The sequence below is a fragment of the Nelumbo nucifera genome, chromosome 2 (genome assembly GCF_055504915.1).
Source record: "Nelumbo nucifera cultivar China Antique chromosome 2, China Antique-T2T, whole genome shotgun sequence".
Taxonomy (NCBI): Eukaryota; Viridiplantae; Streptophyta; class Magnoliopsida; order Proteales; family Nelumbonaceae; genus Nelumbo; species Nelumbo nucifera.
The window spans coordinates 46,574,328-46,592,980 of NC_142650.1; the positions used below are offsets into that span (position 1 = coordinate 46,574,328).

Here is an 18,653-nt window from a genome sequence, read left to right on the forward strand (position 1 = left end):
ATGAGTTATATATGGTATGTAATCAAAATATAATACAAATACCACGATTTACCAGAATGGACTAGGGACCATAGACCCAGCAGCCTGGCCTAGGCCTGCTTGGAGCCAAGCCTGGGCCTGTTATCTATGTCCAAGATCTAGACTGTGCTGGGCCTAGGCTTTCCCTATTCCTCTTATATGCAATGCTGAACCCAACCCTGCCCAATCTGTGATTACCTCTAATTGAAATTTCATTTAGCTTCTGTTGCGCAAAACCCAGAAATACAGATTCAAATGGCACCCAAAAACGAAAGAAAAACAGAGATAAAGAGAAGCAAGCAAAGAGGACACACAAATTATGTGGTTTGGCTTATAGCCTATGGAAATCCACTATGTAATCTGTAATTGAGAGGAATACAGAGCTATGCGCACTCACAACCTCACTCACAGAAAACCCTAAACCCCAAGTACACCCTAAGTCTCCCTCTTCTCTCACAAGACAAAGACCAAGTATACGAGAGAGAAAACCCCCGAAATACATTACTCTTCGTATTCAGTTTGGATCCATAAGCTGAATATGGATCGGGTCCATACCGCCACTATGCTTCCACCAAAATCTCTATGAAATTTTGCCTTCGGGTTTTTCTCAACTTAATTCAGAGCAGGCTCATGAAACCGGTCGCAACAAAGAATTCAAGGCACAACCATAACAGCTTCCATATTGTCATATGTATTGGAAATGAGAAATATTTTACATTCTTTCTCGGAGATTATTCAGAAAGATTCAAATCCATAAATAAGAGTTTTAGAATGTCTTACATTTTGATTGCAAGAAGTTCCTTCCCACCATGAAAGTGCATTTATTTACTTGTTTTGCGTTGGTCAATGTGTTTGTCCACATGTTTGAGACAGAAAAAAAAGACGATAATATAGAAAAGAATCTTATGGTAGAATGCATGGATATGGTGTATAATTACTTCATTAGGTAGGGTTGTTTGAATGGTTTTTACATGTAACTCCTTTACCATGCTCTGAGCCTGTCATAGTTATTGGTTCACTATGATGTGTTATACAAGAAAGTCTCTCAACAAACCACTGCTGAAAGATGATATTTTTCCAAAGTTGCTTGAGTATTCTCTTTGTTACATTGCAATCCTTTAGACATGGGAGCTTTAATAGAGAGTACGCTTTCTGATGCAGTCTGCTGATTTTTTCCGTGCTGACAATCCAGATGGTATGGAGGCACGCAATGAAGTGAGTATCCATCAAACAATCATATTATTCTAAAATTCCATTTGTTTATGTCCTGTCGTGTTCTCTTCCCTTTCAAGTGAGCTTACATTCTTTTTTTTTTTTAATTTTTTTGATTTATACTTTTGTTTTTATGACACTCTTCTACGGAGGCTATAGAATTTTGATTCTGATATTCATTTTACCTCTTATTATGGCTTCCACAGAATTAATATATTTCCATAGCATTCTAAGGTTCTAAATTGTAGATTCTGTGGACAGTCTACAAATAATTGCAGAAAACCTGAGGGCTGAACTCCCATTATGATCAGTAACACCGAGCAATTTTCTATTGTCAAAATCTGGCATGAAAATGGTCGTAGCCATATAATCTTTTGCATTTTTTTTTCATGGTCATAAATATGATAAATGGTCCATACGGATATCTATAGAATGAATGGCAACAATATTCTGAATGGGCCAACTTTTGGTTTGGATATCTCTTTTAGTGGGTTTGTTGGCTGTATTGGTTAATGGATATAAAACATGAAATAACTGCATGAATGTTACCTGTACCCTTGAGTGTCAATTTAGGCTTTCCTCAGGTTGGTCCAGATGAGCACCATTGAATTGCTTGAATCCAATATCTAGAAACCAACTGCAGTTCAAAGGATGGACATGTCACCTTAATAGCTTATTCATTAGGGAGAAATGACAAGAAATATATTCTTAAATGCTGAGTTTGTTCTTACTAAGGTGATTGCATTTTTTTTATTTTTTATTTTTTAGGCATTGAAATGGTTCATTTCACACTTGATTAACTGTTTCTTCCTTGGACATAATCTTAATATATAACATGCCACTAGGTAGCAGCCCTGGCAATGGATGATATGATATCATGGATGCAAGAAGGTGGCCAGGTAAGAGTCTCCTATGTTTAGTTTCATAAGATTCACCAAAATACTTTTGTTCTTATTATTCTGATTGAATCGTAGGTTGGAATATTTGATGCCACAAATAGTATCAGGACACGAAGGAACATGCTTATGAAAATGGCTGAAGGGAAATGCAAGGTACCATAATCTGCCAATGGTCATTCAAAGGTAAGTATGTAAGATTCTCATCATGTGGGCATCACAGTCCATTTGCATACACAGTTGGAGGGATACCCACAAAGCCACAACCATATATTGGTTCCATATAAGGAGAGTTTTAGCAAAAAGTTAACCTGATGGATAATTGCTGCTACCTCTCTTCTTAAATTCTTTTTAACAACTAGAATTTTATTAAAGAATATTTCTTAGGTGGGACTCATTGAATGGTGGTTCCATTTGCTGCCTGTGCATTGTTGGTTGACTGCTGCTACAGGCTAGCTGATGTTTATGATTGTCCTTAAAAATTACTTGTGATGCTTTTGAATTGTTTTAAGTTTTGGTTGGTTAATAAGTTCTGCTTTATCTTCTGAAGCTTAACTTGTAAAAACAGATATTTCTTTTTTGAATCGTTAAGATGGAAAATTTTGTTAAACAGGATGAATAAAGGGACAGAAATAAGAAGAAATAAGAACAGAAACATTGAACTTCAGGGAATTCAATTATTACACAAGATTTTGTTTTTCCATTCTATTTATCTTTCCTAAGCTAAATTGACTATACTGAATTCATGAAATAAACAATTTGGTCTGTTCATACTTTTGATGGGAAGATAATTAATGTTATAGCATGTTGTGTTAACTGGCTTATGTCCTATATTAATCAATTCGTTCATGCTTTCAACAAAGATGGTCAGAAAATATTGAGATCCCCTCTCCCATTCTCTTGGTTCTAGATGAATGCAATATATTGCAAGACTGTGCAAATAGCTGATAATAAGGTGAATCTTTGATTTTTTTCTTCAATAGATAGTATATCCAATTACCACAAAACATGTTTTGGAAGCCTAACGGGGTTAAGGTTTAGATGAGAAAGTTATAATTGATGCAGATTCCTAATTTGTTTACCAAAAATGATACCGCCATTCAATTTCAATAGCATTAAGATACATTTATGTTCTTCCATCTTACCTTTTTAGTTGATAAATATCTTAGGCCATGTTTGGGAGTGCTTAAGTTAAAACATAAGTGCTTAGAAATAAGTGCTTATTCAAATAAGCACTTATTTGCATTTGGCACCCAACTTTTTCAAAATAAGCACTTATATTGGGCGTTTGGTAGTCTTTTTCTCTAATAAGCACTTACATAAGCATTTATGACTATTTTGTCCTTCATTTTCTTTCTAATTTTCAAAATATAACCTTTGAAAGCATTTTTATAGAAGTACTTTTATGAAAACACTTTTACGAAAGCACTTTTAAGAAAGTACTTTATAAAAGTGCTTTCGTAAAAGTGTTTTCATAAAAGTACTTTTATAAAATTCAACTAGGGATAATTTTATAAGTGGTATTTTAAAATTCAACTAGGGATAATTTTGGAAGAAAAAAATTGAATAAGTGCTTATTGTATAAGCACTTAAAAAAGTTGGAAATTTGGGCTTAAAAATTAAGCCCTTATTTTTAAAATAAGCACTTATTTCGAGCTTATTTCCCAAATACCAATAAGTGCTTAATGGCACAAATAAGCACTTATTTTAAATAAGCCTTATTTTTAAGCACTCCCAAACCTGGCCTTATATAGAAAATACAATAGTTATTGAATACATGTTTTGTTTATCTGGTCTCATGGGAATGTCTTAAGAATGCTCACAAAACCTCTAGTCAACTACTATTGGATTGAATGGTTTTAGATGTGTAATTTAGTGATTTAAAAGGCACATTTAGGTGCACAAGCAAGGTGCATTTTAGGGTAGGCGCCTCGCCTAGGTCCTAGGCGCAACCCTTTCAAAAGGCGCATACCTGATGTGCCTTGTGCCTCAGCCCAGGCGTGTGCCTTTTGAAAGTTTGACGCTTTTTTGCATTTTTTTTGAACCTAGCGGTTGGGCCGGGGGCTCTGCCCCTGGACCCCCGTGCCACACCCCTCGAGGCAACACAAGTCCATGTTAGGGTCTTAAATTCTTATTTCACTCACTTCGCTCGCTCACCGAAGCTCCGAGAACCCTCTATTTGGTAATGTTGTTCATTCATTCGTCCTACTAAAATATCTTCTTAAATAGCAATTAAAATTATAAAATCATTATTTTTTTTTTGTGTGAGAACTAAGAATTTAGGACCCTAACATGGACTTGTTTGGGCTTGCCTCGAGGGGCATGGCACAAAGGCAGCTCGTAGAATCAGGAATGTAATATGGTTTACATCACATTAACTACTTTAAGTAATGCAATTGAGGAAAAAAAGAGATTGTGGGTTTTACATGCTTGAAAATGTTTTATATGTTTGATTTTATTTTTAAGTTCACATTTGAATATGCTTTACATGTTATGTTTATGTATTTTAATTTTAGATAATAGGTTTTTTAAAACATTTATTTTAAAATTTAAAAGTTATATTTTTTATTAATATTATGTTTAATATTTTTTTTTGCATTTTTTGGCTTTTTTTATTTTCTGACATTTTTTTTTTGTTTTTTAGCATTTTCTTATTTTTGCGCCTTGCTTTAAAAAGGCGCGCGCCTCGCCTTGCACTTTTAAAACAGTGGTGTAATTTAATTCCTAACTGATTACATGTTTGACTTTTTCCTCAGATGATATTTTTGGAAACAATATGCAATGATGAACGGATTATTGAACGAAATATACGCCTTAAAATTCAACAAAGTCCTGACTATGCAGAAGAGTGAGTTGGCACATAGCTTTTGCTTTCTGGGGCTGGGCATTGCTTAACATGAAATTGTCATTATTGAAATTTAAGTTTTATATTAAATTCTTATCTTAATGTAAAATTGTGAATAAAGCTACTCGTTGTATTCTGCAGGCCAGATTTTGAAGCAGGATTACAGGACTTCAAAATAAGACTAGCCAATTATGAGAAGTTAAGCTTCAAATTTATTAGATACTTGTAGTTATTGTTTATGATATTTTTATTCTGTTTCTGGTGCATTTACATGATAATCTTTGCTTTTGCACCAGGTTTATGAACCAGTGGAAGAAGGGTCATACATCAAGCTGATCGATATGGTTAGTGGACATGGTGGGCAGATACAGGTAAGTTTGGCCTTACAGATTTATCTTTTTAATTATATTTTGGCAGGGTATTTGCATGTATCAACTGGATTTCATCTACTGTATTTCTCTGTTGGCCTTTTAAGTAGTACTCTTGTCTTGATATTTTATATCCTAGATTTGGTTGTAGCAGATGGTCCAGTTCATTATATAAGACTAGGTTTGATTAAAGGAGTTGAATATGCAATATTCTTCCAAGAGTCATAATATAAGACATATCTTTGCTTATAAAGAAACTGATGTAGCATATTCATGAGCCAAAAAACACATCTCTCATCAACAAGGAATTGACCACACCCCTTCAGTTCAATTAATTGGAGCACTTTGTTTTGTGATATTGTCTCTTACAATAAATGCACCATAAGCTATTATGTCATTTACCATGCTACACTGTTTCTACAGTACATCACGGGTTCCCATTGCAATTTTTCCAAATGGAAGAAAAGACTAAAAATGAAGAAAACAAAACCAATGCAAAGAAACATATTCAAAACATTATAAACCCAAGAAAATAAAGCAGAATAAGGGAACAATTTCTTACTTGATTCTACATGCATATATATATATATATATATATATATATATATATATATATTGGAAAATGAAATAATAGGCTCCATTCTGCAATTCAGAAGGCTCAACGACAATGGGAAGAAAATTTTTGTTTTAACCTTGTCAATTGCTTTCAACAATACAGGGTTTATTGTAATAGGGAGGAAAGAAGGATTTTCAATTGCTTTCCCAAATTCATGTGGGTTCTTCTCAATTAGGGATCTCAAAGTTATTTGTAGGTAACATGGTTCTTTTGCTTGGCACTTGATTTTGGCTCCCAATTTTCCATCAAAGGTCTGTCTTTTCTGTGTGGACAGTATCTAAACAGAACTCTCACAATTGAACATCTCATTTCTAGACAAAGAGATTCTCCCTTTTTGTGATTCTTGTAAGGAATCTCTAACACCTTATCCTCCAATTGGGTTATTATCTTCAAATCTGGTCCGATTTTATTAGGTTGGTTGGAAGGGATTTTTGTAACCAATGTTTTAAAGCACAAGGCATGGCATGAGGCATTCCGTTACCTAGAGGCGTTGTGAGGCATATTTCAGAACATAAGAGGTGTAAGCCTCCTTAAGAGGAGGGTGAGGAGGAAGGAGGGAAAAAAGGATCTTATCTCATTTTTGTTTTTTTTTTTTGTTTCTTTTTTATGAAAGATGTCTTGTATTAAGAACAATGAAGATGCATAACACTAGATGAAGGTTAGGAGTTAGGACCTTATCCAGTCTATCCGTCCCAACACCCAAGATGGACTTTTACCAGATATTATATAAATATATGTCAGCCATAGGCTGTCTTTTGTTCCTCTCAATCCTTTCTCAAGTATAAGGTTTTCTTTCTTTTATTTTCATTAAAGTTCTTTTGATTGCTTTTACTAATAAACAAGATGCAATTGGATTCTTTCATAAATTTTATTTGGTCAGAGCAATAAATTTATAATCATTAAACTTGGATTCAAATAGGCCAAGTCAACAAGTTTAGTCATTTTATAAGGGTCTGAGGTCAAAAAGTCAGACAACTCAGGTAGGTTTGAAGAGCCTAGGCTCAGCCAAGTCACTTTGAGCCATTAGCTAATGTGCTTAGCTGGACAAGTAATCCCAATCAAACTGAGTTTGATAGGGCAAAAATGGATAAAGAAATCTTGTATTGTGAAATTTTCTTGAACTTCTCTTTCTAATGACTCCAGATCAATTAAATCCCACTAGATCTCTCATGATTTCCAATGCTCACTGTCAGATCTCACTAAAGTTTTCAATTCTTGCCATTGGATCCTTCTGGATCTCTGATGGTTTCCATTCAATCTCTCTTCCCTTATGTCATGTTGCAGTCAGATCTCACAGATTTTTTCATGATTTGCAATGCTCATTGTTGGATCTCTCATGATTACTGCCAGTTCTCTTCCACTCTGTTGCATTGCAGTTAGATCTCACCATTTTCTATGATTGGAGCTGAACCTCTTTGGGTTTTCATGGTTGCCATTGGGATCTGTTTGATTCTCCTATGCTTGATGCTGATCAAAGTTTTGATGATTGATTTGATCCAAACGAAGTTTTGATGAGTGATAACAACTGAAGAGGAGGCTACAATTATAAAGTTGGGGTTTTTGAGTTCAGGAATTTTTGGTTTTAGTACAGCTACAAAACTATTAATATCTAAAGATTGTTGTTGAGTTGTGGGCTGATTTTACTTGTTTTTATTTACATAACTTAGTTAGGTAGTTTTGGGCCTTAGGCCCATTAGTTTATGTTTAAGTCAAGCGTGACTTTTCAGCTTCTTACAAGTAGCCGACTTACTAAGGGCATACTTGTACTTGTACACTCTTTTACTTATGAGTATATAATCTAATGAAAGGGCCGTCCAGATTCCATTTTTTTTGGCTTCTCCCCCATTCTCTTCTATCTCTCTTCTCTTTCTTTCTAGCAGAAACCTTTTCCTCTCTTCTTTTTCTTCTTTCTTTTACAAATTTTATATCAAAACTGGTTATTAAAACCTTTCAACTTGGTATCAAAGCAAGTTTAAAGATTTCTTGGGCTGCTCCATCATGCAGCCCTAGATCGGCCGACTGCATGATGAGATAAAGGGCTGATCGAAGACTTTAGGTAAGCCCAATTTTTTGGATTTTTTTGGTGGATTTGCAATCCCTTGTAGCTGGTCTAGGGTTTAACACCAAAATCAAGAAGAACTGGAGATAGGGGGAGAGTCCTGATTTAGGACTCTTCAGTTTTGACCTAGGAAGTGCCACTCTAGTTTTCTAGGGTTCCTTGAGTTTTTTCTGAAGGGGGCGGTTCAAGTCCCAGTTTTTTTGGAGGCCTTTGGAGGGAGCGGTAGCCTCTTCTCTCTCTTCTCCCACTCCAATGGAAAAGGGAATCTTTGGAGGAATGGGCTTCTAGGTTACTAGAAAGGTGTTTGAGGTTTTTGAAGGAGATAAATACCTCTCTTTTCATCTCAAATTGATTTCCTAATCCTTTTTGGGAGTTGTGGTGTTGAAAACAAACTTGGAAGTGAAATGAGACAAAGGAGAGGAGGTGCTGGAGACCTCTTCGGGGCTGAGACCATCACTACAGTCAAGTTAGATGGTACAAACTACTTAGAGTGGTCACAATCTGCAAAGATGGCTATTGGTGCTCTTGGGAAATTGGGGTATGCCACCGGTGAGGAAAAGAAACTTGAAACTAACTACTCCCGGTGGGGACATGAGAACTACATGGTGATGACTTGGTTGTACAATTCCATGTTGCCCCATATAAGTAAAAACTTTTTATGGGCTAACACAACTAAGGAGATTTGGGATGGAGTTGTAGAAACCTATTCATAGAATGAGAATGTTGTTAGAGCCTACCAGTTGAGAAACTAGGTGATTGCTACTAGGTAGGGGGATAAACTTGTTGCTATTTATTTTTCATCCCTCAAAACCTTATGGTAGGAGATAGATCATTTGGAGACTGTGGTTTGGGAAAGTAGCAAGGATGCAACAACTTATCAGAAGTTGGTAGAGAAGAATAGGGTTTTTGAGTTTCTAGCTGGACTTAACCCCGAGTATGACATTGCACGGCAACATATTCTTTCCAAAAATAGTGTAACTCTCTCTCTCAGGCATATGGCTTTGTGTCGGGAGAGGAGAGTAGGAGGAATGTGATGATGAGGAACCCAGGCCTTGAGCAATCAACTATGGTTAGCACAGTGAAGCCTAAGCTGAGTGGAGACAAGGGTGGAAATGAACCTAGGAAGGAGCTTGTTGCAATAGCTACAGTGAATATGGCAGTGACTGGTGACTTATGTGAATATGTGAATATGTGAATATGGCAGTGACTAGTGACTTATCAGGACCACCTACTACAACTTTCCTAGAGTTTGTTGTAGTAGCTGCAGTGAGGGCCGATTTGGAGAGATATGGGCAGTTTCTGAATCAGAGGGATACAATCAGTTCCAACTCATTATCAGGTAGACAACAAGGTACAGGTGGATTAGGAGGTAGCCATTCTACTTCGTTTGCACGTACAGGTAGTTCACATGCCATCGCAAATTATGTTTCCACTACAGGTAAGGAGGGACCTCCTTGGATTATAGACTCAGGAGCCTTAGAACATATGCCCAACATTTCCACTTCTCCTCATACCACCTCAGCTCTGGCAGAGATAGAGTTTCCATAGCTGATGGATCACATGTTCCCATTGCTGGGAAAGGGTCTGTAAAGATAACCAATACCATCACCTTACCCTCTGTCCTTCATGTCCCTAGGCTGAGTACTAACCTTTTATCTGTTAGTAGCTTGGCAAAGAATTTGAATTGTTTAGTGATTTTTCTCCTGCCATTGTGTTTTGTAGGATTTAGAATCAAAGAGGACGATTGGGAGTAGTCGTGAGGTGAATGGAATCTATCTTCTTGATGCGCTTCCTAGTCATCAGAGTCATCATGTTAGCAGGGGTATTGAGTCAGAGTCAGTGGGTCAGATTATGCTTTGGCATAATTGGTTAGGGCATTTGTCTTTTGCTTCTTTTTATTTCTTGTTTCCGAAGTTGTTTAAGTTTGTTAGTTTGTCCAGTTTGGAGTGTGAAGGTTGTCAACTTGGAAAGCATTGTAGACATTCCTTTAAAACAAGTAATAAAGATGTTCTTCTACTTTTGATATTATTCACACTGATGTGTGGGGGCCATATCGTGTTTCCTCTATGGGTGGCTATCGGTATTTTCTTTTGTCTGTGGATGATTATTCTTGATATTCTTGGCTATATTTGATGAGTACCATCTTTGGTTTGACAGTTTCATCAAATGGTGCTGACGCAGTTTGGGGTACGAGTGAAAGCGTTTAGATCAAACAATGCTAGTGAATACTTTGAAAAAAACCTGGCATCATACCTATTGGAGCATGGAGTAATCCATCAAAGCAGTTGTTCATACACTCCACAACAGAATGGTGTAGCAGAAAGGAAGAATAGACGTATTGTGGAAGTTGCAAGAAGCATGATGTTGAGCTTTACTAAATTCGGTGTTTTTGGATCATTCTTGTCCTGATAATAGAATTTGGTCTAAAGAGTCCTCCAGTTGTTTTTCATGTTCTTCTTTCTTCAATGCTTTAGTGCACTCTTCCAATTTATTTTACTATTTTCCTATAAAAGAATTGTGGAGTGCTCCAGTACCTCTAAAGGTGAGGGCTTTTTGTTAGGAAGTGGTTCTCCAAAAAATCAACACTTCGGACTTGCTTCAGAAAAAAAGACCGAATAGGTTCTTATCCCCTCATGTTTGTAGCCTTTGCTTGAAGTGTGGTGAGACGGTAAATCATTTACTAATATCTTGTCCTTTTGTTACTCTTATTTGGGATTGGTTTTTCTCTCTCCTTGGGTGCAGGTGGGTTCCTCCTACAAGCGTGGTGGATCTTTTTGAATCTAGTTTTTTCCGTCAGTCAAAGAAAAGAGGAAGGGTAATGTGGAGAGCAATGAGGGCAGCAGTTGTTTGGGCAGTGTGGGAAGAGAGAAATAATAGAATCTTTCAAGGGAAAGAAAAATTAGCACATGAAGTCATAGAAGGGGTCACCATCAAGGTCATACATTGGCTGAAATCGCTGGATCTGTTCAAGGACTTCTCTGTAGATGACTTAATTAGAGGGTGGAGTACAGTAGCAGCTTCTTCCTGCCCCTCTTTAGCTATCCAAGAGGACTGGTCACCCCCATTATCTATGGCTGTTAAGTTAAACTTTGATGACAGTTTTGTAGGTAATCCAGGCCCCTTTGGAATTGGGGGTGTCTTTAGAGATGGGGGAGGAAATGTCTTGGCCCTTTATTTTGGCCTGATAGGACTGGGGGACTCTCTTAGAGCAGAAGTTCTAGTACTCCTATAAGGGATCAAGCTGGCTAAACAGCTGGGTTTTCAGCAGTTGGAAGTGGAAGGAGACTCAAAACTGGTAATGGGTTGGATGCAAACAAACAGCTTAGGCGCCTGGTCCCTTAGACAACCTGTAAGGGAGATTATGCAACTAACAAGGGAGCTTGAAGTCAGGTTTAAATGGACTAGGAGATTAGCCAATGCAATGGCTGATACTTTAGCAAAGCAAGGAGTTAGTATGTAGAACCTTTTTTGGGCCTGCTTGTAATTTGATGAGGAGTCACCTTGTTTTTTGAAGGTGACAGTTGTACTAAGTTTCTTAAATAATTAATGAAAGTAATTGTTTCCAATCAAAAAAAAAAAAAGATGTTGAGCTCTATTGTTTTAGTTCGTTTTTGGGGTGATGCAGTTCTTACAGCAGTTTTCTTGATTAATCGGGTGCCTTCTCATGTTCTTGGATATAGCACTCTGTTCAGCCTTCTTTTTCCTGAGGGAGAGATGTTCCATATTCCTCTAAGGGTGTTTGGGTTTGTATGCTTTGTCCATGTTCTTGGTCCTCACTGCTCAAAGCTGGACCCTAAGGTGAAGAAGTGTGTCTTCCTTGGATATGTAGGAAATTGGAAGGGGTATTGTTGCTATGACGCAGCCTTCGGGAGTCGGTATGTTACAATGGATGCCACTTTTTTTTTTTTTTTTGAGTCTACATCTTTTTTTTCTATAGAGGGTTCTTCTCAGGGGGAGTGTTTTGGGGAAGGAAGTGAGCAATCTATACCACTTTCGGTTCCAGCCCCTTTGTCCACTCTAGTGTTTGACCCACCTATTTCACCCACTTTACCACCTCCCTTGCGTCTTGTTTCTCAGTGTTTTACACGACAACGCCTATAATTGCACAGGGAGGTTGATTCCACAGTAGAGGAACCCACATCACTCCCTATTGGCTCATCAAAGATTCCAGGTTCGATTGACACTGACCTAGGTATGTCCCTTGCTTCCTTTGATGTTTTAATTCCTATTGATACTACTACCCTTTGCTCCTAACCCCATTGTAGATGATCTTGATCTTTCTATTGCACTCAAAAAAGGGAAGGGAAAGTGTATTACTCATTTCATCTCACACTATCTTTCCTATAGTGGATTATCTCCTTCCTACTAAGCCTTCCTTTCCTCCATCGACTCCGTGTCGATACCCAAGGGTGTTAGTGAGGCTTTCTCCAAACCTAAGTGGAAGGTAGCCATGCAGGAAGAAATGAGAGTTTTGATTAAGAATCAGATGTTGGAGATTGTGGATCTACCAGATGGCAAGGAGATAGTTGGATGCAAATGGGTTTATATAGAGGTGTAAAGTGGGCCGTACGGGCGGCCCGCCCTAAATGCGGGCCGTGTCGGCATGAGGGCCTGGGCTGGGCCAGGCTGTAGGCCGTACCGTGGGCTTGGACCGTGCCGGGCTGGGCCACAGGGCGGGCATTGGGCCTAGGCTGAACCGGGCTGCACTGTTATTTTTTTAATTTTTAATTTTTATTTTTGAAAAGTTTGATTTCTTTTCTAAGTAAAATTGTAAAACTAAAATATTTAACTTTCCTATGAACTTTGGGAATTATGGACTATTTAAAAAATTAAGAAATGAGAAATCTAAGTTATTTAATATATAAATGAAAAAAAATACTTAACCAAATTGAAATAAGATTGATGGAATAACAAATTGGAAGAAAAATAGGAATTTTATTTCATTTAAATTTGAATGGTACAAATTAGTGAATTACAAATACAATGATTGGATCATTGCATACTTGGATGAATGAAATATAAAATGGAACAAATTAATAAAATATAAAAAATACAATATGGTTACAAATTGAAAATACAAAATTACATTGTTAAAAAATTAAAAAAACATATCAAATAAATTAAATAAAATTTAAAAAATTTACAATAATTTGAAAAAATGAAAATTTCTACAAGTAGTCAAATTCATGAATCATCATTCGTGACTTTCATCATCTGCTTCGGGTGGAATGTCCGGTGTTGTATCATGCCCTCCCTTGTCTTGTAATATATCTTCTGCATCTAGCCAATCCTTGAAGCAGATGCACATCTCTATGCTCTCATCGTTCATGCAACTTCTTTTGTCATTCAGCACCCTAGTACCTGCACTAAAACAAGACTCCGATGGAACTGTAGACACCAGAGGGGTTAGTAGATCTCATGCCATGGCGATGAGAACCGGATAATTTTTCGAGTGTTCACTCCACCAGGCTAAAATATCAAAATTATTTGATACTTCACCTAAATTTGAAAAATTTGCTTGCAAATAAAAATTAAGTTAAGTAAATGAACTTGTTGTAGAACTAGTAGATTTCTACCTTCTACTTATTAAATAAAAAGGCTTTTCTCTTCTACTACTGGGCTCAAAGTCAGAAGGAGAAGAAGAAGAAGATGAACAGATTCATACAAACTGTACATTTCAAATAATAAATTATTAATTTCTTCTTTTTTATTTCCTATATCAATACTCATATTTTCATAATATGTTTCAAGTAAAATATCTAGACCATCTTTCCTAATCCTAGGGTTTAATATTGTAGCTAAACAATAAAGGGGAAAAATGTTCTCCCAATATTTTTTAAATTTATTTTCCATAATTTCAACAGTACATTGAAATTATGGATTGATTCTATATTTGGCAAAACAATCGTTAATTACCATTAATTGATACGGTAAATTACAACTAGTTGGATAATAAATTCTAGATAATTCATTTGTTGCATCATAAAAATGTTTTAAAAAATCTCTTTATACAGACTGCCATTTCCCAGTCTTCCTCAAATATCATATCATTAGGCATTTTTAAATTATAAAAATTAGAAAGAATTTGTTTATGAGATATACAACTTTCTAACATAGCATAGGTAGAATTCCACCTATGCTTTACATCTAATATAAAATGTTTATATTTTAAACCGTAATTTTGGCATAAATATTTAAATTCTTGTTTTCTTGCCCCTGAACTTTTTACATATTTAATACAATTTCTAATTTTTGAAATATGATTCGAAATAATATTCAAGGCATCTTGAATACATAAATTTAAGATGTGACATGCACATCTAATATGAAATAATTTACCATTTAAGCATGGTTTTAATTGAGATTTTAAAATATTTATTGCAGAATCATTATTGCTAGCATTATCAAAACTAATATCCATAAGCATGCAAATTATTTAAAATACTTGCAGCAATGGCTGGGCCACTATGTGACCATTCAAGCCTAGTAAAACGTAAAATTTTTTTATTCAAAAGCCAATTTTCATCAATGAAATGGCCAGTAACATAAATATAACTAATATTAAATTTGAATGTCCAAACATTCGAAGTAATTGCAACTTTAGAATTAAGATTTGCTAACAAAGAAATTAAATTTTGTTTATATGAATAAAAAATTTTTAAAGCATCAGTTCTTACAGTATTCCTAGAAACTTTTTTATATTGTGGGTTTATAGAACTACACAACCATTTTTCTAGCTTTGGATCTTTAGCTAACATAAATGGTTGTTCTGCATGTAAAATATACTTAGCAAGTTCTTGTCTCACTTTTTCTTGTGAATATCTAAAAGTACTAAAACTAGTTATTGTAGCAACTTCTTGTTGAAAGTCGAAACTTCGATAAAGTTGAGACTTGAGAATTGGAGAATGCAGAATCAGACAATCAGCTAATCAGAATTTCTCAAATTACAGATAATTGAGAATGTATGAGTATGAGAGAGAGAATTAAGAGAATTGTTGAATTGGTGTGATGAGAATGGTGGAGGATAGGGTTATTTATAGGAATTGAACATAATTCAATTGCCCAAAATACCCAAAAAACTATCTGTTATTTAGTTGTTGGGAGGGGTATTTTGGTCATTGTAAAGTTACTTATAATTTTACCCAAAATGCCCCCCTAAACTAGTTGTTATATAGCTGTTGGGGGGGCATTTATGTCATTTTTCAACCCCCATAAGCAAAATATAGAAATACCCCCCCTAATATGGTTGTTTATAGCTATTGGGGGGTATTTCTATAAGCCCCCCCAAAAGCTGAAACTAGCTGTTGGTCCCCTTTGGGAGGGGGGCCCAACGGCTATATTCTCGAGCGGGTTGAGTGCGGCCCGTTACGGGCCTAGTGGGCCGCGGGCGGCACGGCACGTGCTGTCGTGCTGGCCCATGGGCTTCGGACCCCCGGCCCAGCACGGCATGGACCTTCGTGCCAGCACGGCCCGGCCTGATTTACACCTCTAGGTTTATACAATGAAATAGAAGGCTGATGGGAGTATAGAAAGGTATAGGCGAGACTGGTTGCAAAAGGGTACACTCAAACTTGTGGCATAGATTACTTGGAAACTTTTGCACCAGTGGCAAAGATGAGCTTAGTCCGGATTCTTCTTTTACTAGCAGCTACATACTCTTGGCCACTCTTCCAACTTGGTGTGAAGAATGCTTTTCTCAATGGGGATTTGCAAGAGGAGGTGTATATGGATCTTCTAGCTGGTTTCTACAATGATGTGGAAAAGGGAAAGGTATGCAAGTTGAAGAAGTCTCTATATGGTTTGAAGCAATCACCCAGAGCTTGGTTTGACAAGTTTAGAAGTGCATTGGTTGTATGTGGCTATACGCAAAATCTAATCATACTTTGTTTGTGAAGAGGAAGGGGTCACTGGTGTCAGTTTTGATAGTGTATGTGGATGACATTGTAGTTATAGGAAATGATCTGAATGAGATTGATACCTTGAAGAAGAATTTGCACAAAGAGTTTGGAATTAAGGATCTTGAGGAGCTGAAGTACTTTCTGGGTATTGAGGTGGCAAGGTCCAAGTGGAACCTTCATCTCACAAAGAAAGTATGTTTTGGATCTACTACAGGAGACGGGGAAACTTGGGGCAAAGGTAGCTGATACACCTATTGATCAGAACCACAGGATAAATGCTTCAGAAGGTGAACTAGTGAAGGATGTAGGGAGGTATTGAAGATTAGTGGGGCAGTTGCTATACTTATGTATGACACGACTAGGCATCTCTTATGTAGTGAGTGTGGTGAGTCAATACATGCATTTCTCACAAGTTCAGCTTTGGGAGGCTATCGACAGGATACTTTCCTATTTGAAGGGACACCGAAGTAGAGACATATTGTTTGCTGACCATGGATAGTTGAAGTTAGAGGCTTACATAGATGCTGATTGGGTAGGGTGTCGATAGGACATCTACTTCGGGAGTTTGCACTCTTGTTGAAGGTAATCTAGTATCATGGAAGAGTAAGAAACAAATAGTTGTGGCAAGGTCAAGTGTAGAAGCTGAATACAGAGCCAGGGCACATGGTGTTTCAGAGCTCCTTTGGATCTGTTCCTTGTTAGGGGAGATTGGAGTTGAGGCAAAACAACTTGTGATGCTATACTGTGCAATGTTTTAAAACACAGAGGTGTGACGTGAGGCATTCAACTACCTAGAGGCGTGAGGCGTAGTTCAGAACACAAGAGGCGTAAGCCTCCCGAACACAAGGAGGCGTAAGCCTCCTTAAGAGGAGGGGGGTTAGGAGGAGGAAGGGGTGGAGGATAAAGAGGAAGGGGGATCTCATTTTTTCTTTATTTTTAATAAAAATCTTTTATATCAAGAAGAATAAATATGCATAACATTAGTTGAAAGGGCATTTTGGGAGTGCCTCGCCTAGAGGCGCGCCTTCAGGCGTACGCCTCCCATGCCTTTTAAAACATTGATACTGTGACAATCAAGTAACAATTAACATCACCCACAACCCAGTTCGATATGATAGGACGAAGCACATCGAAGTGGACAGACATTTTATAAGAGAATGGGTGATCTCCAGAGAAGTTTGCTGGCCATATGTTGCATCTGACTTGCAGCTTGCTGATGTTCTTACAAAAGGTGTTGCAAGAAACAAGCTGGAGCATGACCTACGCAAGTTGGGAATGTGTGACATTTATTCCCAACTTGAGGGGGAGTGTTGAATTGTAGGCTGATTTTACTTGTTTTTATTTACATAACTTAGTTAGGTAGTTGTTGGGCCTTAGGCCCATTGGTTTATGTTTAAGTTAAGTGTGACTTTTCATCTTCTTACAAGTAGGCAGCTTACTAAGGGCATACTTGTACTTGTACACTCTTTTATTTATGAGTATATAATCTAATGAAAGGGGCGGCCAGACTCAAAAATTTTTTGGCTTCTCCCCCATTCTCTTCTATCTCTCCTCTTTCTTTCTAGCAGAAACCTTTTCCTTTCTTCTCCTTCTTCTTCTTTCTTTTACAAATTTTATATCAAAAGAGGTTATCAAAACCTTTCTACTATTGTAAACAATTCGAAGATATAAGTATAATATATTATACTATATGATCTCACTTTTGCTTGTGGTTCTTTTCTGAATCGTCCTAAAAGTCTTGGTTGGATCGATTATGAGCCCTGAGTTTCCCAGCAAGAGATTAAATTTCTATTTGTCCTGTTTATGTGTTAAGTGGTCCAATTGTATATGTTAAAGACTGTCTTAAGTTGAGTTTTAGTGCCGCAAGGGCAATATTGTACTTTTACTTTGTTTTTGATCGCCCTAATATAAATACTAATGCTGGTGCCGCCAACACGACTTTTTGGCTCTCAATCTTTTTCTCCTCTCTTCTTTTCTCTCCTCTCTTCTTCTCTTCTCTTATAACTTTCTTATTGTTCTTTGTTTAATATGGTATATCAGAGCAGGCCTATTAGGCCTGAAAGCAAGATTTATTAAGCTTTCTTATTCTCTTTGCTGGGTTTCTTTTTGGAGAAAACAGAGAAAAGCATTGGACTGATCTGAGAGGTGTTTTTTCAGTTTGTTTTCTCTTTCTCTTGGCCCCATACCAAGAAAAAAACCTGTAACAGGTTTATGTGCGGGGGGAGAGAAGTCTTTTTGTGTATTACTCAGACCTGACCTCCATTTGGAAGGAGTTGGATCATTATTAGAGTGTTAACTAGAAGTGTGATGAATATGCTAAGGCTTATAAGTCTCTTGTTTCATAGCAATAGGTGTTTGCCTTTTTGGTTTGAACCCTGTATATGAGTTTATTAGGGTGCAGATCCTAGTAAGTAAGGACCTCCTATTTGTTCAAGAAGTGTATGCCCTAGTACAATCGGAGAAGAGTAGAAGGAATTTAATGAACATTTATGAGGGAGAATCAATTGCTTTGGCAGTTAAAGGGAGTGTCGTTGCAAGTGGTGGGAATTCCTTTAAGAAGGGGGACTTCTAGAAGAAAGGTGACTAGGACAGATTATGGTACACTCGTTGCCAGAGATCTTGGAGCGCTCATGATACTTGTTGGAATCTTCATGGGATGCCGAAGTGGGCTAAGGAGTTGAGTAAGAAACCGGTTCAGATTACAATAAGAAACTAGGACAATAGGGGCCACAGAAGTTCAA

General features: G+C 37.0%; 1 protein-coding gene across 5 annotated transcripts in view; it reads left to right on the forward strand.

The window, feature by feature from the left end:
- The window catches only part of LOC104602554 (6-phosphofructo-2-kinase/fructose-2,6-bisphosphatase), a 68,631-nt gene that overhangs the window by 11,215 nt on the left and 38,763 nt on the right, over positions 1-18,653 (forward strand). For all 5 annotated transcript variants that reach the window (XR_016082550.1, XR_016082551.1, XM_088898219.1 and 2 more), the window contains exons 9-14: positions 1,180-1,233; positions 2,076-2,129; positions 2,205-2,282; positions 4,883-4,974; positions 5,113-5,168; positions 5,266-5,342. Coding sequence is in view for 3 of the 5 variants with exons in the window: in XM_088898219.1 (XP_088754345.1) it covers positions 1,180-1,233; positions 2,076-2,129; positions 2,205-2,282; positions 4,883-4,974; positions 5,113-5,168; positions 5,266-5,342 (411 nt within the window). In the remaining 2 variants the exon portion in view is untranslated. The remainder of the gene's footprint in view (positions 1-1,179; positions 1,234-2,075; positions 2,130-2,204; positions 2,283-4,882; positions 4,975-5,112; positions 5,169-5,265; positions 5,343-18,653) is intronic.